The sequence below is a fragment of the Psilocybe cubensis genome, chromosome 3 (assembly GCF_017499595.1).
Source record: "Psilocybe cubensis strain MGC-MH-2018 chromosome 3, whole genome shotgun sequence".
Taxonomy (NCBI): domain Eukaryota; kingdom Fungi; phylum Basidiomycota; class Agaricomycetes; order Agaricales; family Agrocybaceae; genus Psilocybe; species Psilocybe cubensis.
Window position 1 is genome coordinate 1,244,253 of NC_063001.1, and position 23,100 is coordinate 1,267,352.

Genomic DNA, 23,100 nt, shown 5'->3' on the forward strand with positions numbered 1-23,100 from the left:
AAGGTACATCAACTGTTTCAAAGCGTTCTGATCATTGTATTCTTGCCATTCTGACTTAAGATTAATATTCTCCGGAGTCGCTAATCAGTGCTGCTGCCTTTTCTCCTCGAGGTTTGACCTCACACCTGAAAGGGATAGGAAATCTTGTGTAAAAAAAGGAGGGAAACGTAAGTACAACAATCCACATATCCATAGCTTCTTTTCCACTCACGAAACCATCCCATTTGTTACACCTGCTTTGAGGTCCACGGGATTTCCATCGCTGCCGAGGATTGGTTTGATGTCAAAGGCGGCTAGGACGGAAGACACAACAATATATAATGCATTGTCGCTCAAATGTCTCCCTGGGCAGATTCTACGTGTGCTAATAAGCTCGTTCTTTCCCATTTGTATATAATACTGTGACTCACCGGCGACCAAAGCCAAATGCTGCGCACTTCGGGTCAAGAGCATTGGGGTCGAGTTGGCCATTCTTCAATAAATACCTTTCGGGTATGAATTCAAGAGGGTCCGAGAAGACAATTGGATCATGTAGAATGGACCTCAATAAAGATTCAACATACATTACACATAAATTCACATCAGCATTCAAATCTTACCAAGAATTTCCTATCACTATGGTCCCTTGAGGGATAAAGTATCCATCGTATTCATCATCTTGCGAACTTGAGTGACCAAGACCTATGTTTTCATGTAGATAAACCATTAAATATTAGGTCACGAGTTCCACGCACCAAGAGGAGTGACCAGCTGCCACCGCATGGTTTCTTTGACTACGGCCATGACATATGGAAGAGAAAGCTGATCACTGAACTCTGGCAGGCGGTCCCTACCAATCACTCGGTCTAATTCCTCTTGAGCCTTTCTTTGAACTTCTGGATACAAAGCCATGGCCATGAAGAAAGATTGAGTTGCTGACACGGTCTGTTGAAGTGACTTAGATTATCAACAATACTGGAGGCGCTTTCATAGTTTCACTTGCCGTGTCTGCACCACCTATTGCAACCAAGTTTCCAAAGAATGCATTAATCAAGCTGGTTCAATCCACCTGGTATAACTAACATTGAGCTTACCGATATATGCAACAGCTGCCACATTCTGCGCAATTGCTCTCTCATCAGCGTACCCAGGATCAGTTTCTTCGGGCAGCCGGTCTATCAAGGACGTAGCCATGGAAGGCGTTGCCTTTCCTTCTTTCTATGAAAGGCATTCTGTTCAGCTAAATAATGGCGCAAGTTCAAGTCGAGAAAAACCTACCATATTTTCTTCGACGCGAATGAAGGGATCTTGTACAACATCAGTATTGATTTTACTCCACTTGGCTGCTTTGCGCTTGAACCCAGCTCCAGGGAACCAAGATGGAACATATTTCAATATCGGCATTATGTCCACTAAAAAGGCCCCTGGAACACCAGCTTCTGTAAGACCCTCAAGAGCTTCTTCAATCTTCAGAACATGGGGATCGGTAGACGAGTCTTCAACTCTGGCGCCGTACGCGATATCCATGATCATGGCAGCAAAAGTACTGTATATTAATTAGCGTAGTCAAGCATTTCAGGAAAATTCAAAGATGTCTGAACGATACTAACTGCCGAATATGGTGCAAAAACTGATTTGGTGAATCCAGCAGATTGCGGAGTAGTGCACGAGACTCGCGTTGCTGCAATGCCTTATACTTCCAAACAGTATTCCGGTGGAAATGTTCATTGAATGCCCGTCTGTGCCTGCGCCATGTTTGTCCGTACGGCATGAGTGCCAGACTGAAGCTCCAGTTCATACTATTCGTCATACTGGTTGTGGTTCTTTGAAAACAAGAATGATCAAGGGCTATCACTTACAGTTCGACGAGCATAGGCATGTGCGCTCTGCTAGAGTAATTCCATGACCGTCTGTCGAACAGGTCGCTTGTTCTCTTAAGGGAGCCAAGAAGAAGAAATGGTTGTCCTAAAACCTCGAAATATACCATGTCACCTGGTACAAAATAAAGTCAACTATGGTTTTGGAAGATACGGAAAGAAATACCATAGATTTTAAACCATTGATCGTATACAAGCCACGGATATTCCAGTGGCATATCAAATATGCTCCCAAGTATAGGGAGTCCCTTTGGACCTGGAGGTAGAGGAAGGCGTCTAGGATTGCGTCTAGTACTGGCTCTTACGCGCAAAAAAGCAACATAAGAGACTGTTCCTGCAATAAAGCCATAGAAAGGATGTTCTACAATGAAGTCACCGACTCGCCTCAGCACAAACATGATGGAGGTCCAATGAAAAAGAGGATGAACAGGGATGAACTTATGAGTCTTTATTTAATAGAGCCTTCCACTGCAATATTTAAATTGATGGAATCGAAGATCTAAAAAATGAGATGAGCTTGATACTGCTTGATAAGCAAATAATGAACGAGAGGCCCGATCCTTTCGATAACTTTCCTGAGTGGTCAAAATATTTCCAATGGGCAGCAATCAAGATTATTTCAAGACAATCAAGTAATGGAACATATCCCGTACGTTTTGTGCTAAGAGGCTGATTGTTTAGATAGTCAGTGATAGTATATGCAGATTAACGGAAATGCAAACATAACAATGACACTGGCTTGGAAGTTTCGAAAGGCGTCAGCGGGAGATTGTGTGGTTATAAACACCGACCGCAGAGCTAAGAAAAGTAAGAGCGTGCCTTGAGCGTGTCAGAGCGCACCCTTACTATATAGATATAGACCCTACTTACCCGAAACCAACATGGTGTACTGTACCCGTTGAGTAGCCGTAGAACATCTTCTGTAGAGTAAGATCCGAATACTAACTTCTATAAAAGCTGGATGAGGGATACCTTTGGGGATGCAGAAACAACAAAGGAGAGTAAACGTGGATTGCGACTCGAGACATTTTGTAGCCCGGAAAGACCTGGAAATTTGTCAATGGCAAGTTCGTTCAAGCCGAAACTCCCAGTGACATTATTGGACTGCTGTGGCAGGAATCATAGTCGCTGGAATTCTATATATCTGTCAGAAAAGTTAGACTGTATTCCTTCCTTACCCTGATTTGCGCGAGACCATTACGATTTTTTGAAATTGCTAGTTATTATGGGTAAGTTATCAGTGCCAGTGGAGTCTTGAGCCATTGAAGGCACCATATACATCGGTTCCAGACACAAACCAGCAAGAAATTTCTACAAAAATCAACCAAATGTAGGATATTTTGTGAAAACGTGCATATTCTCAACGCAACATTATAGAATTTGAGATGATAAAGTGACTGCCTTGGTTGAATTGACCGCTTCATGATATGAAGGCCCCTTCTCGCACGGGGCGTTTCACACTGTCCTTCGGCGTAGCAATAGGTGCTTTCTGGACACTTTCCAGCCGCTGAGCAACTTTTTTTTGCATTCTCTCTTCTTCACTCTGTTCATTGACCCTCTCAGCTTCCAATACCAGCGCTTTCAGCTCAGCCTCCAGCTCATCGTCATCGATTGCATCCTCCATGCCCACAGCAAGATTACCGCCAAAGCGCACCGCCTCATCCGCTTCTCGTGCATCTGCATTGGCATCGGCCAACGCGTCCAGTGTCTTGTCAATGCTAGATCGTTGAAGCGATGGGTGGGCGAGTATAGCGCGCAATGTTGCCGTCGATGACTCGTAACTCTTCATAATCTATAGCGCAAGTGTACATTTGTTTGTGCATAAAAGGGAAAGTTATTTACCACATACCTTGATATCACCTGCAGCGGCCTCCACAGATATGAACGTCGATTCGAGGGTGCCCAAAGACCCAAGGCGTTTGTGTAAAAGATCTTCGAGCTGTTTACGAGAACGAAGATAATTTAATGCGACTGCCTTCCGTTTCTGTTGTAAAGCTTGTGAGGCCTTGCGTGTGCACCTACAAGATGGAGTAGTTAGTACTTCATTTGATTCAGAAAAATGACCTTACTCGTCTATTTTGCTTTGCAAAGAGTCTATTTGGATAGTGAGTTTCTGGATTGCGTTCTTCAGTTCGATAATACCACGATCAACAGCCGAAATCGATCGCTCCTCTGCAGAGGCGAATTGGTCTATAAATTTGATGACCTGCAAACATAAAATGAATAAATGTGTTTTATAAGAGACAGACCATTGACTCACATCATTTTCTTGAACTAAGACGCCTCTGTCTCTTTCAAGGTATTTGATAAGGACTTTGGCGTCCAATTCACGTAATGAGGTAGTGGTTGCAATGCCCTCAGTGTCAATCGCATCGTTCAAGTAGACAACAGCGGCAAAAGTGGCTCGGAAGCTGTCCATTGTGTATAATGCATCTCCTGCACTCGCCATTTTTCTTTCCTGAACTTCCAAAACTTTATCAGCGGCCGCCTCCACGAGCCTTACCATCACGTAATCGCCCCACCAGCCTGTATCTTTATGCTGCTGTCCACTGCCCGAACCGGTGAGAAAGCCCTCTTCGCCGACTACGCCCATTTGCTCAAGAGCCCACCAAAGAGGACGACCGACGACATATTTGGCTATGCGAGTAGGCAGCCACCCAGGATTATATATAGATGTGGTTTGAGTAAGAAACTCTGAGAGAGGGACAACGCTACGAGTAGTGCCAAGTTCAGACTTTACTAGGATGCAGGTTACACGATCAATTTCTAGGGGTAATTTGAGAGATAGCAATTGACATACGAGTACAGCGCCCAATGACAGTGGTTTTCCGACTTTGGGTATCTTTATTCGATCCATGAGCTCCCGGCCAGCATGTAACACTAGTCTATCACTTGTGCATGATGTTGCCGTCATAGATATATTTTCAGAGTCTTCCTCCTTCCTGAGATTTCTTAACGGTGTCTGTTTTTTGAAATTATTTTCATAAACGTCAACCTGCAACCCGGAGCCGACGACACTTTCAAGTGCCTTGTGCCACCAGTCAACGTTTGCGTTATAAGACGTAGAATTCGATTGTTTCTGCCGGGAAAAGTCGGAGTACAAAGCTTGCAGCCTCGGGATAGATGTCGTTGAAAAGGGTGGCAAAGAGTTTATTGTGCTGGTGACCGGTGTTACCAGTAAATCAGAAGGGGGGGAAGTCCTTCTCGGAGTCGAGGGTATGGAATGCGTTGTTGACATCGTCATAGTACGAGCTAAGATGATGGTTCAGCAAGAACTCCTAGTCACTAATTGTCTACAAAGAAATTGAGAATGATTGTGGCATGGTTAAGGTTGAAAGGGCAGCCAACACTCATTTTAGACAGGTCGCGTCACAGCCACATGATCATGACATGTTCATCATCGTGACTCATTTAACGTCGCGTTGCGGAGTCGCGTCCATGTAACATTTTGTTCGCCGAGTAGAATAGTAGTATAGATACAAAAGAGTATAATATGTGCATATTTTAAGTATATGTAAATGCTGAATAATGTGCCAATATTCCACGGCCGTATGGTTGTAAACCCGATAACCTAACAACTCTATTCCGACTGACCGATTTTACGAAGTACTTGAAGTAACTCCAGGTCCATATCAATTGGTTTGAGCAGCAAGGTGCGCCATAACTCAGAATGCCGTGTACAAAATTTCCTATCAGCTAAATCGATTCGGTCTAAGATCAGAGGAATGAGCCAGAAAGAATGATGTTCGAAGTCCAGCTCAGCTAAAGATACTTTGATCCCATGAAAAACAAACGATTGGGACCAGAAATAGAGTGGCGTTATGTACAAATACACGAGGAGCATCACTAGCAAAATTATCAGAAGCTGCGCCGTAACACTTCGATCTCATGACAGCTCTGCAGCACCTCTGAACCCGAGAGGCTGGGTTCTTTGCGGTTGATAGGTTCCTAGTTGCACCATACTAGGCGATATACTCTCCAATGAACGTCGTTCAGGGGGGGTAGTATACATAGCCGATGATGCAGTTGGGGACATGGAATATGCAGAGCGATATTCGGAAGTGGCCTGTGAGTAGAAATATATTTATAAGAGACCATTTGGCAAAAAGATCACGAGGATACTGACGTAGAGGCTTTGACCGCCGTACGGGATTGGGGAAGGCCCATCGGGAGAGTAATAACTGACCCCAGTCGTCATAGGAGTGACTCCAGTAGCCCCCGAAGTGATTCCAGAAGTCCCAGTTGGATGGGATGTGACATTAGTTCCCGAAACCAGTGCCTTGCGATTAAACGAGAAGTCCTTCTGAACGGCATTTCTGCGTTGACGAATGATTTTCCACAAGACAAAGAGAATGATGAGTACAATGACAACAAGACCAGCAACAACGCCGCCAGCAATGGCGCCTGCGTTGGACTTCTTAGTCGACGGAGCAACTTCGGGAATCTGGGTTGGGGAATCAATGATGGATGTTGGGGAACTTGCAGAAGGAATTGAACTCGAAGACAGTTGTGGGATCAGTGAAGTTGGGGCAGGTGTACCCTGACCGACTACAAACAACTCGTTCAACGGAGATATTTGATGAGAAAGTTTGTCTCGTACCTTGCTGTGCAATAAGCGGGTCGAAATTGTTACCAGTCTATAAGGGAAATAAGTGAAAGTTCTACAAGTTTCGCGAAGGGCACACACTAAAGTAACATTTATTTTCATCCACTCGGGAACCTGCACTTCTTCTGGTATATCTTTGGGGAAACTGCATGATAGCCAAGGTTAACAGGAGCGAGATGGATAATGAAACTGGAAACGCACGTCGTAATATTTACCGTCGGACAATTTTGGCTCCATGTAGTCCAGTTCTGGAACGTCCGCCCTTGACACCCTCCACAGGCACTGATTGCACTATATGTAACACTGCTGCATTTACAAGCGTCTGCTTGGGAGAAAGTTTGCGGTCCCAAATAATGCGTGCCGTTTGGAATACTATCAACCCTTGTTGCTGTGGATAAAAAGCAACAGAAGTCAGTTATGCTACAGTATCGCCCAAGAACTTGACTCACGAATACCGCAAAGACTCTCCAAGTACGATGCAACTAAGCATGGTGTTTGATTGAGATTGTTGATTGACTGAAAGATTTTGAAATTGATAAAACAGAGAAATCAGCACTTTCTGCTACCTCCGCGATGTTAAGCAATTTACCCAAGCATAATCGGGGACACACGTTGTCACGTTCGACCCTTGGCCTGCGACGCGTAGGGAGACGGTCAAAAGACAGAGGATCAGACAGGACCATCGGCGCAACATGGTGGTAGGAACACACAAATCTTCCAAACGGCTCCTCTGAGGAACCTCCGTGCGCTGCAATCTCCCCGAATATGTATTAGCCTGAGAAAACACAGCTTCCTCCAATTGATGAAAACTTGATCAACCCGTTTGGCAAGAAGGAGGTTTCGTGCATATCTGAAAAATATATTCTGCACAGCACCTCAAGGGAATGTCATATATGGGTCGCAAAGTAGCGTTGGAAAAGAAAGGCAGGAGCTTTTCAGGTTCATTGAATTGCTTGAGGCTCGTAGAGTTACATCCGACGTGAAGTTCAAAGGACCAAAATAGAGGGATGAAACAGAAGAAATGGGGCAGCCGAAGGGCCGAATCAATTAATGTCCACATGATCCGGCCACTGTGCTTACCAAGACCCAAGCCTGGCTGCCACACATAGTATTACAAACGCAGCGTAAGGGCAAGGATCGACAAGGTATCCATCCAAGATAATTTGCAGAGGAAAAACATAGATTGTGGAAAGTCCTGATTCCGGATACTTAAGCAGCGTAAAAGGCTACCTAAAGGTGTGAATAATGACATCAAAATTCGGATTTCTCGTAGATAATCGTGAATCAGTAACAAATCTTTAAAAACCACTAAATAATGTGTACCTAAGTTTCCAGTGAGAAAATAACATACAATGTGGTAGCGACACAAATCGCATCATCAAAACGGTTGGGTAACCAATCGACAACAAATTGCAACAGTCGTTGTCTGCTTAGATTAAAGCTCAGGTGCACCGGTATATTGTGTGCGGGACGGCGGAGCAATACTGTTTTGAGCACTGTTGCTGGTGAAATTGGGGGATATGTGTGTCGGATATGGTTGGCTGGTTTGTTCAACAGATGGGATGAATGGTGATGAGGGGTTGTAGGAATGGCTGAAAGCACCACCCTGTGGTAAATCGGAGGGAAATGTACTGGGGTCGTTAGGATCCTGAGAAAGAGAATTGAGTCATAAGATGTTACAAGGGAGAAATCAGCATACATAAACTTTGGGCGCTGGTGTGGACGGGTAAGAACTTCCTGTGAGACTCATGGGATTTTGCGACGACAATGGGCCCTGGCTCGCCATCACGGGCTCGTGGACAGATGATGGTGGAGACTGACGCTTTTTGCGGCGGAGAAGCAAATAGACTAGGCCTGCGAGTAGAGCTATCCCGACAAGACCTCCAACGACACCGCCAGCAATAGCACCGGCATTAGATTTTTTCCCGCTGTTCTCGGTCGGTGGTTGGATATTGGTCGGTGTAGGGCCAGAAGTAGCACTTGTAGCACTTGTAGACTGGGGGACGCTGGTAGACTCGGGGCCACCTGAACTTTGCATGAGAATGTAAACCGCCTCCTTACGATGGTTACTCACCAGCTGCCTGTGCAAGGGAAGGGTTAAACGTGTCTGCTGTCTTATGAAGGAAAAAAAATAAGGGTCAACAAAATCAAAATACGACTTGCACCAATAGTCATACCTCTACATCCAAATATGCGTAGTGTGGAACATTCACGCCAGAGGGGATAGGTTGTGCAAAGCTGTTGTCGATGAGAATCGGTGCTCTAAGTTTTATCGAATTTACTTACACCTGTGAATAAACAACTGTGCAATTCGTTTTGTAGGTCGACCATCTATGTAGAAAGGTTAGGAACAGAGGTAGAATCAAGATATGGTGTTGTAATCACTGACTTCAGGAAATTGGCATCCTGGCACACCGAACAAGCACTCAAAAGTGAATAGTAGACGGAGCTACACCTGCAAGAATTTGCCTGAGCAGGTGTTGGTCCAAGGTAGATCAATCCTGGACTCAGCGCCCCCAATTGGAAAGCTAGACAAGATCGATGAGTAAGCCACAACCAGAAGCTCGTACACGCCAACTTACATGTTCCAATACACACACCACCAAGGGCAGCTGCAACATCGCATGGGCTTTGTCCCAATGAATTGAAACTCTGAAAGAATTTGTCAGTCTGTTCCTACTAGTTCCAATTGGCGGATTGAACTAACCCAATCAAACCCCGGCAAACATTTGGCCGTACTTTGAGCCTGAGAGTACTGAACCCAAAGCCCAAGGAAACCGACAGCGAGCAGACTCAGCATGGCGAATTAAACTCCTGGTGGTCGTAGGTGTAGTCGAAAGGAGTCCGCACCGCTCGGCAAAAATACTGCTCATTCTGAGAAAACGATAGTATTGAGGCGGCGTTCCTGAAACCCCAAAATTGGCAAGTGCAGAAGACTAGACCCCTGAAACGGAAGTTGGAAGCAGCCGCAGCACCGCCGCGCCGTGATTTGGATAAACAACTTTTGGTTCAAGTCAGGCGGGTTCCGCAATTCAAATATACTGAGTGTCCCATCCCACACGTAAATATTTGTCTTGCCTCCCAAAAAAGAGGGCTTGACCATTCTGTGAGTCAATTTAGATTGAGAGAGAATATGTGGAAGAAGATCTTAAGAATCGTTCTCCGATTATTGAATTGTCTGTCGCAAAGTATCTGCAAGTCTCACTTCTGATTGCACTTGGTATAATTTGGATAGTAATTCCGGAGTGCATTTTCTATTGGTACTTGGACAAAGTGTTATTCATAAATTACCAACTGCCCAAATAATGGGGAAAGGAGGAGGGATTGAGAATAAAAAGGGATACAGCTTTGAGACGCTAATATCGTCGGTAACAGGTCAAAGGAATGTGAGGATGACAGCGAACTATCATTTGTGAGTTATTTGTACAGAGTCGGCAGAGGCAAGAGAAGAGTTGACGTCGTTTGTAGTATGTGCGGCCGGTAGAGACGTATTCTGTGGAGAGAGGCTTGAACCGAGTTGCACATACATGGATAGAGAAAACCTTACAGATGGTGCGCCAGACCTGGATTCTGAGCGGTTTTCTCTCACTTGTGTCATGTAAGGGCCTTGACCAGCGTGCCAAGATGCGTTTTCGGGATCTGTTGGGCTCGATGGGAGGTGTTGGCCATTCCTGGATATACGCCGACGGTTCTGAAGATAATAATAGAGACCGCCACACAACAGGATCAAGCCCGCCAAACCACCGACTATACCACCTCCCATCGCATTGTCCCGTTTCACTTTAGCAGGGTCCGGAGAATTGTCGACAGCAGACGCGGACGGAGAAGTAGATATAGGTGTCGAAGACGTCGTAGACAGTTTGGTAGTTGTCGAAAATGCCTTGGTGGAAGTTGGTGATGGTATGGCTGTGGACTCCGTGAGGTCTGATAAAGCAATTAATATACGATTGTTTAACACCATTATGTAAAGAACGTACTGGCGTCTTGCCGGGCAAGTGACTGGTCGAAATTGTCGTTTGCCTTTGTGTGTGTTTTGGTGAGACAGATATCCCCGAGTCTTGGCGAAAACATTTACCTTTACATCAAGATACGCCCACCCTGGAACAGCAACCCCGGAGGGTATGGGCTTGGGGTATCTGAACTACTGTCAGCACACGGTAAGAAACGGCTTCAAGGGTCGGACTTACACGCTAATTGACACGGAGGCACAATTGGCGGACCAGACACTCCAACTGCATGATTTAGACGGGATTTAGACTATCGTTCAATGGCACAATGAATTTACTTACGATAGGTACGTACGCCCCTGGCAGGCGCCGCAAGCACTCATCAGTGAGTAGGTAACTGTATTGCACTGGCAGGGATTAGCATCTTGCAAGGTTGGTCCAATGTAATGTGATGCGTCTGGTAGTGCATTGACGGGAAAAGCTACGCAGAAAGTCGTTATTTGAGGGCACAAATTAACAGAGAACAGTTACATACGTCCATTGTTGCATACTGCTAGAAGAGACGAGGCTACATCACACGGCGTCTGGTTATGAGAATTCAAGGTCTAAAAAGCCGAAGATGAGTGGATCAGTAGGACTTCAGGTGATAGTCAAACACACCCAGTTATAGAAGGGAAGACATGAAGCATCGGATTGAGCAGAGCTGCAGTGAAGAAGGGTCAAGAGTATAAAGAGTGATAAGAGTCGCCACAGCATCTTCTAGTGGGGAGGAGGAATGGACCGAGCCTGGAGAAAGGGTTGCCATCTTGATCCATGTAAGGATTATAACAGCGCAAGTGGACAAGGTATGCTCGAAGTAGCCATAAACTTGAAAGATCTGTCTAAGTTTACGCGTGGCAGTTGGCCCTTAAAATGAAGGATTCGTCCCGTCCGGGTGCCTTCTTTCGAGGTACACTATCAGCGTACGTTATGGGTTCCTGTCAATGAACGGAGGATGCGTGCGATGAGACATGCGATTCAGAGAAATCTATCTCACGGTTGCAATATGGTGAGAGGAGGAAGTATGATCGGTCTGTCAATAACTCGCAAGTTATGCGGGCTTGCTGTGTGATAGAAGGCAATTTCCACGTACAACTGCAGCAGAGTCACAGCATAGTAAGTCCGATGTAAAGTCGAAGAAAGCACGGCATCTTCTTCTGCCTTCGATATACAGCCAGATTAGCCAGGGCCAACACATACCACTTGCCAGCGCAACACGTATGATCCCTCTCTGATTACACTTTGGGCCATCAGAAATAACATACACATCCCGATACATCCGTATCTTTTCGGGCCAACCTGTCTGTCAATTTCAAGTCCGCGTGTCAGTCAAACACAGCCGGGTCTCAGGATATCAAAAAACTCAACTGTCAACAGGATTCAACCTCAGCTTAAGCCCTGCCGGATTAATTTTCAGAACAAGAAGGCTTACATTATACCCGTACCTTCATGATTAACTCTACCTCATAAAGTTATATTGACACGCCAGTCATATTCTGAAGGGTGTAAAAGTTCGGTATTACAGGCCAAGCGGCAAGGCTAGAATTTATAGCTATCCTGCAAACGGCGACTGAGTCTTCTGCTTGTCATAAGGTTATCGATTCCGAATCCGAAGCATCATAGAGTTCTCTTGTGGCAGTGGATACGAGCATAATCAAAGCAAAAGTCGGACAAGGATGTAGTAAAACACGGAAGACGTTTGGAATGTGCCCAGTTCAAGCTTCAAGCTTCAAGTTCATTGCTCATGCTTAAGTTTTAAACTCCATTCAATCGGAGATTGAATAATCACTGTCACCTTTTGCGCTGGCTTGCTATGTACTGTAACTCGCTCTTTCAGTTGCAATCCGGGCCCGGGTTAGACCTCATGGAAAATCATTTAACATTGAAATTCAATGTTCCATCATTTTATTTACTACTCTGCCAGCTTATCCTGTAGGCGGTCACTCATCCTTTTCAATGAACTCCTGAAGTTTTGATAGTAGGTGACTGCGTCCAGTTCGGACTTGAAGTCCTGTTGTGAAGAGCGCGAAGAGCTTCCTTAATAGGTCGGACTGGTATATTGAACACGATGTCTGCCCAACAGTATCCAAGATAAGGTATGTAGGTCGTTGGAATTCGAATATCCGATATATCGATATTTTAAGCATGCAAATGGAAGTTGGGGTCCCCGTTTGCGTCCGTTTCCAGCTCCACCTCTGAGTTCAGATAACGGGCTTCATCTGGGTCCCTCAATTTACTCCCTTTATTAGTTTCGGCGGGCACGAAGCTTTGCTTATCGACTAATCCGTGCTTTTCTTCGTCCCTCTCTTCTTGCTTGGCTCGTTGTGATTTTCGGAAGGCCATGTAACGAAGAATGGCCAGTCCCACGATTACCAGGCCGCTGATTGACCCAGTAATAGCTCCGATCAAGGTTGCAATGTCAACATTGCTTCCCCTGCCACCCCCTGTGGTACTGGAAGAAGTATCTTGTGAGGTAGGTATCATATTATAAGTAATGTTGCTGTTGCTGATGTTAGTGCCATTGCTAGAATCGGACTTGGGACTGGGTGGGCTCAGTGTTGGCGTGGAAAGTGTTTGCGAATTCGTTTGTGTTGCGTTAAGGTTGAATGCTACACAGTGCATAGCACACAAGCCTTTAACCTCAAGTTCCAGGTCATTTAGCAATTTTGCTTACTTGCGTTCCGGAAAGCACCACGGATTGAGAAATAGTCGATTGTCTGTGACCATGTCAAACATTGTCAGAAGGATATTCTTATTGAAAGAAATCAATTCTGCTGAATGGATTGCGCACCGTTACGTCCATATATGCCCACAATGGTACGTCTAGACCGGGAGGCAGCGGTAGAGGATAACTGAGAACAGTTGAGTGAGAATTCATGTAAACAATAGCGGATACTCACTTGTATAACCAGACGCTGACACTGGCATTGTTGCACACATCTACCCAAGTATGCCAGCTAATATATGTCACTTTGAATTGACTGGCAGTGTGGAAAAAGCTTTGTGCTTACTATAGATACGACTGTCCTTGGCAAATACCGCAGGCGCTCACAAGCGAGTATGTGATAGTGTTGCACAGGCAGGCATTGACTTGAGTCGCTTGGGTTGGATCATAATAGGCGTCTCCAGATGCGTTACTTGTCAAGGGCTGAAGGGAACCAGCTAAATATGAATGAGTGTGATGCATATTTGTGTGCCCACCACTGTGCGTACCCGCAGGGTCACATTCCTTCAACAATGCAGATGCAACGTCGCATGGCGAGTTCTTCTGGTGGTTGTACGACTGATTTCGGATTAGATAAATGCAAGCCAAATCTACGCTGTACGTACCCACTCATAGTTTGGTAGGCAGTCTACCGACGCTCGTACGAGGCTGATTGTTGATAGAGTAAGGGAGAGGACGGGCAGGAGTCGAAGGAACATCTAGAAGAGGAGACACCAGCAAAAGCTGATCATCAAGCATGTCCTTCCCATTAAAAGGCTTTAGTATGCCGTAAAGTAGCCTGCCTTGTGAGCAATTTCCCATCACCATGAGGAAAGCTGTGTTCATCATGTATTTGTATATGTGCAGCACTTTGTCACCACCGCCAATCGATTGAATAACAGCGTGTCATCAGTGATCCAGTCGCACACACATCCTGACCTACTACCATGGTCCGCAAGCATGTGTAGCACCAACTCAGCCAGTAACTCGCATCTCCCATGCAGTATACTTGTTGGAACTGGCTAGTACTGAATTCCCCGACAATTTGTTTCTAAGTCCACCTGATTATGCGTTTAAGATTGACCATTAGTATTGCATAGTTATCTGTAACATTTATTGCCTATTTATGCTATCTCAGTATGAAAAGTTGGGTGGCCCTCCTCGCTGTCGAGGCGGTTAGCGATTAGGCGCCTTGCGCGCTCCCGGCCTTCCAGCAACAACGTCCGTGTAAGATTGTGATGAGGAGAGCTTGTGCATAGTTGTACAGCATAGTATACTTGGTGTTTAGCAGCAACGACTTTAAGGAGGTCTTTGGGAATCTTGGAGACGCGTAGCCGCCAGCGTCTATAACGTTGCACAATCAGTTCCATACAGGATAGTATCCCCTGATAATAATGATAAACGAAAAAAGGAAAGAAAGGGAAGAAAGAAAGTGTAACTTGCATTAAGGAAAAACTTCTCTTTCGAACTGGCCATTTTCTTGAGTCTGTCGCTGGGTAAGCGCTCGTTCAACAGCGTTGCTATGTGGAGTGGCGCCGGGTTGCTATAAATAGATTCGGTCGTCGGTGCGGCAGCCGCCATTAGGAGGAATCGGCTATTAGTAGTACGGTGGGAGTGACGTTCAAATACAAAATTCAGCGACGATGCATTTTGCAGATGCAGTGATAATGAGTCAATGAGTCAGTACCAGCAGCTTTGAATGTTATATTTTCTAACATATGCTAAAAAAACTCAAAAAAACTCAAAGAAACATAAATCTGGGTAACAACTTATAGGAAACGCTATGTGTGGAAATGGAAATTAGCTTCTCCTTTGATATCCATTTCAATTTCCGAGTCCCATTCATCTTCCTGCGCTTCTTTCTTGAAGCGTTTTGAACCTTTTGACTGAACAAATGTGGGGGTTGGAGATACGAGACCATGGTTCTCTTCATCACGAAGGCTCTCCTTCTCCTTTCGCTTCTTTCGAAATGCTAGATATCGCAAAACCGACAAAGTTACAATCACCAGGCCAGTTACGGCACCAGTGATAGCGCCTATGAGTGCGCCTATGTCTGTTTTTGACCCTTTATCGGAATCGGAGGATGCTGGCGCCATATTGTAGGTAACATTACTATTGGTAATGCTAGTTCCAACAGTCGAATCTGGGGCCGCTGTGGTTGGTAGTGCATTAGACGGGGTAGAAAATGTCTGTGTTTGTGTTCCACTTGATTTTCCGCTTGCCGCTACACAGACAGTAAGATCTTAAATCTAGTATGATACTTTGAAAGTCGAAGGCTTACTGGCATTATAAAAAGCTTCATCAACATGGAAAAAATCGGTTGTCTGCAATGAACTAATTCGTAAGAGTTACTAGAATATCGTATTAATCAAATTCAGACCGTGACATCCATATACGCCCAACGAGGTACATCGAGGCCTGGTGGAATGGGTTCAGGATAGCTGTTAACTTGGTCGTTATGAAGCAGAATAGCTGGAAAAAATCTTCAACGTACTTATACAACCAGACCCCCGTTCCAGCGCTAGTGCAAGCATCTACCCATTGGTGCCAGCTGAAAGCAAGATTTTAACTCAGCAGCGGCAAGAGTATATCATAGCGATGAGCTCACAAAAGATAGGTCTGGCCCTGACACAATCCGCAAGCGCTTACGAGAGAATATGTTATAGTATTACACATACAAGGGGTAGCTCTTGCGCGATAAGGATCATAATACGATTGACCCTGGGGATTATTAGGCAACGGCACTAGTGATCCTGTTTGCAGAAAACATCTGTTGAAAAGGATCCGGCGCATCTTGAAGGTCTGAATATATACCATCAGCAACACACTCCGATAAAAGGGCGGATGCAACGTCGCAAGGGGACTGATTTTGGGTGTTGTATGACTGATAGCAATTCAGTTTCGTGAAATAAACGAACAGAAGAGTATATAATGCGCACCCATAGGTATGTGTTCAGACACTGAACACTGGCCTGCGAAAAACCAACTTTTAATATGAGAGAGGTGACAATAAGAACCGGGGAAAACATAATTGAAAGATCAACAAAAACTTCGGCGGAAGACTATATATTGAAAGTTTTTGCTTCACACATGATCATTGTCATGTCAGGTATTATGAATTGGAGACGACTTGTTGGTATAGGATTGCATAGCCGGTGACAGTAATAAACCTAGACGCCCATTCTCCGCAGCCAAAAAGATGGGAACGGATATGCGGAACTTTAATGATGAATGAAACGAGGTGTAAAGTTTAAACCATCCGCATCTGGATATCTCACGAGCGCTGTTGCACTGCCATGATACCCAGCCATGCAGATGAGTACGTAACTATTAGTAGGATTGGCTATGAGCCGTTGAATGTGGATCAAAGGACGAACAGCCAACCTCGATTGAGAGAAGACTTGTTGAAAGGAACACTAATTTTGTTGTATGGCAATTGTCAATAATATTTGTATGCGATTTCATAAGCGTAGACCTAGAAGTGCGCCCCAAGTCGCAACGGTATTATACGATGATTTACTCCCCAAAAGCATGGCGCATAAATATCCTCTTGTGTAATTTCGAGCCAGCCTCTTCGATAGCTTGAATTTCATCCGGTGTTAGATCAGGAATATTCACCGAGTCCAGGTATTCTTCAAGACGCGATAACTTGGAGGTAGTGCTGAAAAAAGTGTCAGCTAGTGATCGTTTCAATTAAAAATAGATGGCTAACGTGATGACTATGACGTCTTTCTGCAGCAACCATTTGCTCAAAATTTGCCCGGCAGTGACAGGTTTACCGCGCGTTGTTTCCAACCGCTCACGAATTTGAGCGAGAATTGGACTAAGAGGGCCGTCTGGGACACGAGCTACTGGTGTTTGTCCTCCATATGACTGAATGGCAATACCCTTGGATTGACAAAATTCCACTGTCGGTTTCGCGGCTTTCCAAACATAGGGGTGAAGTTCGATCTAATTAACAAAAGGTATTATCAGCCAATTCGTCCACGTCTGTCGACTAGCTGGACGAACCTGGTTGACTGCGGGCACAATCTTTCCATGGTCAAGTATCGTCTTGATATCCTCCACTTGGAAGTTCGATATTCCTATTGCTTTGGCCAATCCCAGATTGTAAACTTCCTCCATCCCTTCCCACACCTGCACAAGGTTTCCCTGCTTTGTTGCTGGAGTAGGGTCATGAACAAGGAAAAGATCCACGTATTCCATATTAAGTTTGGATAGCGAGGTCTTCAAAGACTGGGTGATTGTCTCTCCAGGAGCGAGCGTAGGTAAGTTTAGTTTCGTTGTAACAAACAACTCTGAGCGCGGCTTCCCAGAGTTTGCAATACCTCGACCAAGACTTTCTTCGTTTTGGTACATCTGAGCACCATCGAGGTGACTGACACCATTATCTATGGCAAGCTTGACAAGGTCGGCTGCATCTTTTGTGTAGAGGGCAGTGCCCGTGCCGAAGCCTATCCAAGGGACGCTTGCACCAGTGTTGAGCTTGAAGACTTTGGACATTATTGGGAGTGGGGTACAGGAGAAAGTTGAGATAAGGAGAGAAAAATCACAAGAGGGGATTTTATATTTATCCAGCAATGTCGTCAAGCTGAGCGCAGATTTCGAAATTAGAAAGCAAGACAACAGGAGAACTAGTGCGGGTAGAAGAAATCTGGGCAAGGTCATGCCGGGAAGCTGGATGATCGACTGTTGATCATGAGTGCGCTTCCAGATATAAAAGTCACCACAAGAATTTTAGTCATGCTGGACATAGTTGATGAATAACCTATTTTCAAGCCCACGTTTCCACGCTGGTCAACTTCCACGACATCGAACTACCGGCCCTAAACATGGTTTATATGCTCTTCCAACAACTAATCGCACGATCTTCATCTTTTAACAAACACAGGTTACCTTATATCCTGACACGTTAGGCCCACCTATTCCAATGGTTGGTCTTTCATGTGGGGCACCTTAGACTAAATGGCTTGCTTTAAAGGCTGATCATCTTGGTTTCGACCCCAGTGGATGTAGTCAGTCACCGAGTGGACCAACATCATCCGATACCAGGATTTGTATTCATTATAAATAGCTGTCAGCTCGCAATAGTCACTTGTTGTTCTATCAATAATCGTTCAGCTATGTGTTGGAATTTTGATCATCTTCCTTGTATCTTGTCGAGGCTTTCCTTGCTCAGGTACGCATGGAGGTGCAATTCCGCTTCAGATTCGACATTCTTCTGTCCTATGTGATTATAAGCACTCCAAGTAGCCTGTTATGTTAATTTGGCGGGCGGCTTCATTCGGTGTCATAAAGAGATTCTGTAGGGGAAGTCAGGTCAATATGGGTTGCTCGCGCACGAAAGGTGGAGTACCCTTGAGCGCTGAGCTTGAATATTTTAAACTCAGAAAGCACGGCTTCCCACGCCTGGTCCCGATGGTTCGGTGTGTTCCCTGCCAGTGCAGCCGTGATTACCATCCCGACCAACGAACAGCGCCTTTAGTGCAACATACTTCAAACTCTCTACTTGTCAAAATCACTATCAAAAACCGACTACGCTGTTTCTCTTCTTTGGCTGTGCTGAGAATAAAGCTGCAATGCCAATAACAAATCCAACTCGATAGCCCGACCTCGGGACGGAACAGGAACATACACCTCCCGTTCGATTCCCATTAATCTGTGATAATACAAACCAAACAGTCTTTCTTTCGACCTTGCCAGGAGTCAAATATAGGATGCAATAATGGCAACTTGATGCTTACCAACAAACTATGGTTCTACAAGTTGTAACTTGTCTGACATACTGTTGGAAGGTTATTGATGCTCGGTCATCTGCTCTTGGGAAAAGCTATGCCATTCCAAGTACTTCTGTACTTTTTGACCCAAGAGTCGTTCTAAGTCGATGGTTCGGCAAGCTAGAAATATACCCCGTAAGTCAAATTCGGGCTGTGCTGGACCCTGACAGCGTTCATATAATTAGAGGCAGTAGGGGTTGGGAACCCACCCTCTACTTGCAGGATACAAGTTATCCTTTGTCTATAACCTTCCCAACCGCTCAATTTGTTCTTGAAACTGATTATGGCCTCAACATTTGGCGACAATAGCACTGTACTTGGCGACAGGAAACTCCATGATGAAATAATGATCGCCAAAGGGGAATATTCTCCCGACTCGAAAGCAGAAGCAGTTTCCGGCAAGCCTCACGCAAGCGCCTTTACAACAGTCGACTATACTGTAGAAGAGCGCCCATTTTTTATACCCATTCGAAAGGATGGTGTCATAGCTGCGTTGGAAAAGCTTGACCAACAACTTCAAAATGTTGGTTTCTCTGAGACTTTCGTCCATGCCTCTATTCATTACCTCCTATATAACAGGCCGGAAGGACGCGATTGTTCTCAAAAAAGGTTCCTACGGACTGGACAGGCAAGGAAGTAGTGCCTGGTCAATTAGGACTCATCAATCATGGGTAATCAATCTCATTAGATTAAACTCGCCACAGACTTACACATTTCTTGCTTCATAGTGGTTCTCCCAAAGTCCTCACGAAGCCAGGTCGTTATCCCGGATTCCCACTGCGAAATTGGTGGGCGCGTTCATGGTGCGGAACTCAGGGATGTGAGTAACGATTTGACGCAATTGATGACATAGCAACGTAACTGACACTTTGTGTTCTGAATCTAGTATCCGACACAGTCATCGAATTTCACGGACTCACAGTCGTCCAAGTTTCCCAGAATCAAGCTGCTGTCGTCTCCGACCCGCAAAACCATGTATTCGTGATAAAGAACGGCGGATTTGTCGCGTATGCGATTGAAGGAACTTACGATGTTCTCTCTATTGTCGATCAGACACATTTACCAACTATCATTAAGGATAAGTTGACAGGCGTTGTCCTTGGATCTACCCATGAAGTCAAGATGAACAGCAAGGTGTCCGGCGGACAGCAAAAGGAATATGTTGTCGCCACCTTGTAAGCACTATCTTGGTTTTAATCCCAAAAAGGACACACTTAATCCTTTCTCGTGTCTATAGTTTGAATATTCCCGCCAGCAACTGTGCTATTCTTCAGCGCGGGGACGATCTTGAGCTTCTAGGGGCTGGTCAATCTGTTATCACCAATCCTAGTGTCACTCTACGCGGTTTGTACACATTAGGAGAGAATCAATTGGAAATGCCCACCAAAGACATGTAAGCTGTCCCTCGACCAATTGTTTTGCAGTATGTTACTCATCCATATATAGATTTACGCGCGACCAAGTACCGGTCAGCTTGACCATTTACCTGAAATGGCAGTTGACAGAGCCACTTAAATTGACAACCCATGGATACAATACTCCATACGATGCTCTAAGGGACAAAACCCAGTCGATTTTGACGCAAATCGTAGCACATCTCGATTATTCGTCTATGGTCAAACAACGATCATTGGGCCCTGACAATATGGACGATGGATCGGACCCATCATCTGCTTTCCTCGACGCATTGCGAACCCGGGCGATGGATGACATGCACGAAGCAGCGCTGGAATACGGCATTATTCTTAAGGATCTTGGTTAGTACATTTTCAAAGTGGACCTAGAACGCCTTTTCACTCTGTCTATATCCAGCTGTCATTGATCGACAGTTCAAGGGTGAAATTGCTGCGACTATGGATAAACTTACCAGTGAGCATTTTAATTCCACAATACGCTTTCAGGTAATTAATGTTTCCCCTTTAGCACGTGCATTACAAGCACAGGTCGAGGCCGCCGTAAGTTATTTCATTTCTCAAATTGAAAACAAAGTTCTGAGCAAGATCCATAGAACGTAGACAGGGAAAATAGCAACAAGGTCAAGCAGGAAGAGGGAGCTTTGTCAGTCACGAGGATTAAAGCACAAGCAGCCAACGCGCAAGCTGACGCCGAAGCATACCGAGTCATTGCGGCTGCCAAAGCTCAAGCACAGAAGGTTCGAATTGAAGCGGAAGCGCAGGCCGAAGCGACGCGTATGGCTGCTGAGGCCGAAGCAGAAGCTATCCGCCTCAAGGCTAAAGCTGACGCAGAGGTCATTGATCAGTTTGCCCGAGAAATGGAGTTACGACGTATTGAAGTGGCCAGGGTGCAGGCCTTTGGTTCGAGGGCCGTATTTGTGCCCAGTGAAAGTGCTGGTTCACAGATGGGTAATGCAATGGCACTAGGGATGGCCGCATCGATGGGTGCGAATGCGATCAAAAAATAGCGAGTCCATCTGAGTAACTGGTCCTTTGCCTTTTGTTCCCTATCTGCGTCATCTCCGTTTCTGTATTCATCATGTTTACCCCTCTGACTCGTTAGTCACTATGACAGTCGAATACCCGCATATACCAATTATTTAACAAAGTTCACGTAGCGTTATTATACCTGTTTCATACATAAAGAGAAGGCTCTTTGTCGCTGCCGTGCCAGCAAACGTGTTTGAAATAAAGGAGTCAAAAGATGTCAAAGAGGAGTCAAGGGCAGTCAATGAGCACAGATTGCCATAATGGGCGAGTGTGAAGCGAAGCTGTGTGTTTGTTGATGGTTGTTATTCGAGTCACTCGAGGACTGCGCGTGTCTTGTACAGTTCCATTACAACACTTGACTATAAACCACGACCGTCTAACCTTATCGTGCCCAACTCTTGAATCAAACCCGGATCACCCCAACCACTCTCCACTATGAGGTCGAAATTCAAGGATGAGCACCCCTTTGGTCAGTTTCTCTGTTGATGGTTGAAGCTCTCCCCTGACGATACATTACTGCACTTTCTAGAGAAGCGCAAAGCTGAAGCTGAGCGCATCCGGCAGAAGTATCCGGATAGGATTCCTGTGGGTGTAACTGCACCATAAGCGACTCTGTACTGAATGTGTCTCTTGTTCTGTGTTCCAATCGATAGGTGATCTGCGAGAAGGCAGATCGCACGGACATCCCCACAATTGACAAGAAGAAGTATTTGGTGCCTTCTGTGCGTCCTCGTAGCTTTTCTGGCGCTTTCCCTGTGAACGTACACTAATATGTTTTGCCTTGCTATCCCAGGATCTGACTGTGGGCCAGTTCGTGTATGTCATTCGGAAACGAATCAAGCTCGCGCCAGAGAAGGCGATCTTCATTTTCGTCGACGAGGTTCTTCCACCTACGGCGGCTCTTATGAGCGCTATCTATGAGGAGCATAAGTGAGTCATTCACTGCTATCTTCCCTTTTGTTCTATTTCTGACGTCATTGCTATTCGACTTAGGGACGAGGACAACTTCCTGTATGTGAGCTACTCGGGTGAGAATACCTTCGGACAGCAAGGTTGGGTCGAACTGCCACTGGACGCCTAAGCGGTTGAATACATTCTTTTCTCGTTTGATGGCGTGTTTGGATTCGACGGACCATATACTTAGAGAAGGGGAGGAAAGCATTTGTGCGTTCAGATATTTATTATCTTCCTCGACCACCTCCTACCTCGAGGCTACCCCCCTTGTCTCGCTCGTCACATACCCCTCTCCGCGAACCACCCTGCTCCTTGGTTTCTAATTTTTCGCTCCTGTGTATACTATTTTCACTATCAAATTCAATATATCGCATGAAGTTGTATCATTTAATGTTAATTACTTTCGAACAAAGCCCGGATCTTCCGATATTCTGCCTTTTAGTATGTACTTCCAGGCACCTGATTTCTTTGGATGTCGGAACACAGACTGACAAACACTTTGGCTGAAAATAGGTCCTGACGTTGATTAAATCACCCTTTGTGCATCGTTCATTATAAATGAAGAGCTCTTTCTGTGCCGGATCTCTTCTTTGTCTGGGAACACAGCTTGACTGGGTGTGGGAAACGTTCCACCAGAGGATTGTTCTTGAATTCTTAACATTCGGTGGCTATTTTGTGTTCTTTGACAATGTATGGTTGGTTTGTGGTGAACTTGAAGTTAAACGCCGACTATATACCTTTGGCCAGTGCTACAAAAAATTCTCGACGATTCT

General features: G+C 45.3%; 10 protein-coding genes across 10 annotated transcripts; 2 read left to right on the top strand and 8 right to left on the bottom strand.

The window, feature by feature from the left end:
* Positions 1 to 61: 61 nt before the first annotated feature.
* Positions 62 to 2,254, bottom strand: JR316_0003187 (Cytochrome P450 monooxygenase COX2; the record flags this gene model as incomplete). The annotated part of the gene is made up of 10 exons (XM_047888962.1): positions 62 to 143; positions 212 to 355; positions 411 to 542; positions 600 to 681; positions 735 to 924; positions 1,063 to 1,197; positions 1,258 to 1,525; positions 1,590 to 1,778; positions 1,839 to 1,971; positions 2,023 to 2,254. The coding sequence occupies 10 exons, from the start codon at positions 2,252 to 2,254 to the stop codon at positions 62 to 64; spliced, it is 1,587 nt and encodes a 528-aa protein (XP_047751336.1).
* Positions 2,255 to 3,276: 1,022 nt separating this feature from the next.
* Positions 3,277 to 5,094, bottom strand: JR316_0003188 (uncharacterized protein; the record flags this gene model as incomplete). The annotated part of the gene is made up of 5 exons (XM_047888963.1): positions 3,277 to 3,648; positions 3,706 to 3,874; positions 3,926 to 4,062; positions 4,117 to 4,590; positions 4,657 to 5,094. 5 exons carry the CDS (start codon positions 5,092 to 5,094, stop codon positions 3,277 to 3,279), a joined length of 1,590 nt encoding a protein of 529 aa, XP_047751337.1.
* Positions 5,095 to 5,742: 648 nt separating this feature from the next.
* Positions 5,743 to 7,156, bottom strand: JR316_0003189 (uncharacterized protein; the record flags this gene model as incomplete). The annotated part of the gene is made up of 7 exons (XM_047888964.1): positions 5,743 to 5,922; positions 5,983 to 6,404; positions 6,457 to 6,493; positions 6,544 to 6,607; positions 6,678 to 6,843; positions 6,912 to 6,978; positions 7,052 to 7,156. The coding sequence occupies 7 exons, from the start codon at positions 7,154 to 7,156 to the stop codon at positions 5,743 to 5,745; spliced, it is 1,041 nt and encodes a 346-aa protein (XP_047751338.1).
* A 741-nt stretch (positions 7,157 to 7,897) lies between these two features.
* Positions 7,898 to 9,262, bottom strand: JR316_0003190 (uncharacterized protein; the record flags this gene model as incomplete). The annotated part of the gene is made up of 8 exons (XM_047888965.1): positions 7,898 to 8,110; positions 8,162 to 8,487; positions 8,537 to 8,576; positions 8,640 to 8,700; positions 8,749 to 8,793; positions 8,852 to 8,990; positions 9,045 to 9,114; positions 9,170 to 9,262. The coding sequence occupies 8 exons, from the start codon at positions 9,260 to 9,262 to the stop codon at positions 7,898 to 7,900; spliced, it is 987 nt and encodes a 328-aa protein (XP_047751339.1).
* Positions 9,263 to 9,868: 606 nt separating this feature from the next.
* On the bottom strand, positions 9,869 to 11,165 carry JR316_0003191 (uncharacterized protein; the record flags this gene model as incomplete). The annotated part of the gene is made up of 8 exons (XM_047888966.1): positions 9,869 to 9,955; positions 10,010 to 10,386; positions 10,440 to 10,461; positions 10,538 to 10,598; positions 10,650 to 10,694; positions 10,752 to 10,890; positions 10,945 to 11,014; positions 11,070 to 11,165. The coding sequence occupies 8 exons, from the start codon at positions 11,163 to 11,165 to the stop codon at positions 9,869 to 9,871; spliced, it is 897 nt and encodes a 298-aa protein (XP_047751340.1).
* Positions 11,166 to 12,587: 1,422 nt separating this feature from the next.
* Positions 12,588 to 13,871, bottom strand: JR316_0003192 (uncharacterized protein; the record flags this gene model as incomplete). Its single annotated transcript, XM_047888967.1, has 7 exons — positions 12,588 to 13,057; positions 13,123 to 13,165; positions 13,240 to 13,300; positions 13,349 to 13,405; positions 13,460 to 13,610; positions 13,662 to 13,731; positions 13,779 to 13,871. The coding sequence occupies 7 exons, from the start codon at positions 13,869 to 13,871 to the stop codon at positions 12,588 to 12,590; spliced, it is 945 nt and encodes a 314-aa protein (XP_047751341.1).
* Positions 13,872 to 14,933: 1,062 nt separating this feature from the next.
* On the bottom strand, positions 14,934 to 16,181 carry JR316_0003193 (uncharacterized protein; the record flags this gene model as incomplete). The annotated part of the gene is made up of 6 exons (XM_047888968.1): positions 14,934 to 15,376; positions 15,434 to 15,476; positions 15,533 to 15,624; positions 15,831 to 15,905; positions 15,967 to 16,036; positions 16,092 to 16,181. The coding sequence occupies 6 exons, from the start codon at positions 16,179 to 16,181 to the stop codon at positions 14,934 to 14,936; spliced, it is 813 nt and encodes a 270-aa protein (XP_047751342.1).
* Positions 16,182 to 16,668: 487 nt separating this feature from the next.
* Positions 16,669 to 17,655, bottom strand: JR316_0003194 (NAD/NADP-dependent indole-3-acetaldehyde reductase; the record flags this gene model as incomplete). Its single annotated transcript, XM_047888969.1, has 3 exons — positions 16,669 to 16,813; positions 16,865 to 17,103; positions 17,164 to 17,655. 3 exons carry the CDS (start codon positions 17,653 to 17,655, stop codon positions 16,669 to 16,671), a joined length of 876 nt encoding a protein of 291 aa, XP_047751343.1.
* A 1,557-nt stretch (positions 17,656 to 19,212) lies between these two features.
* Positions 19,213 to 21,351, top strand: JR316_0003195 (uncharacterized protein; the record flags this gene model as incomplete). The annotated part of the gene is made up of 9 exons (XM_047888970.1): positions 19,213 to 19,452; positions 19,509 to 19,600; positions 19,658 to 19,749; positions 19,816 to 20,104; positions 20,167 to 20,322; positions 20,376 to 20,686; positions 20,742 to 20,798; positions 20,853 to 20,884; positions 20,938 to 21,351. The coding sequence occupies 9 exons, from the start codon at positions 19,213 to 19,215 to the stop codon at positions 21,349 to 21,351; spliced, it is 1,683 nt and encodes a 560-aa protein (XP_047751344.1).
* A 457-nt stretch (positions 21,352 to 21,808) lies between these two features.
* On the top strand, positions 21,809 to 22,454 carry JR316_0003196 (ubiquitin-like protein atg8; the record flags this gene model as incomplete). Its single annotated transcript, XM_047888971.1, has 5 exons — positions 21,809 to 21,842; positions 21,903 to 21,958; positions 22,027 to 22,095; positions 22,167 to 22,303; positions 22,367 to 22,454. 5 exons carry the CDS (start codon positions 21,809 to 21,811, stop codon positions 22,452 to 22,454), a joined length of 384 nt encoding a protein of 127 aa, XP_047751345.1.
* Between the last annotated feature and the right edge of the window lie 646 nt (positions 22,455 to 23,100).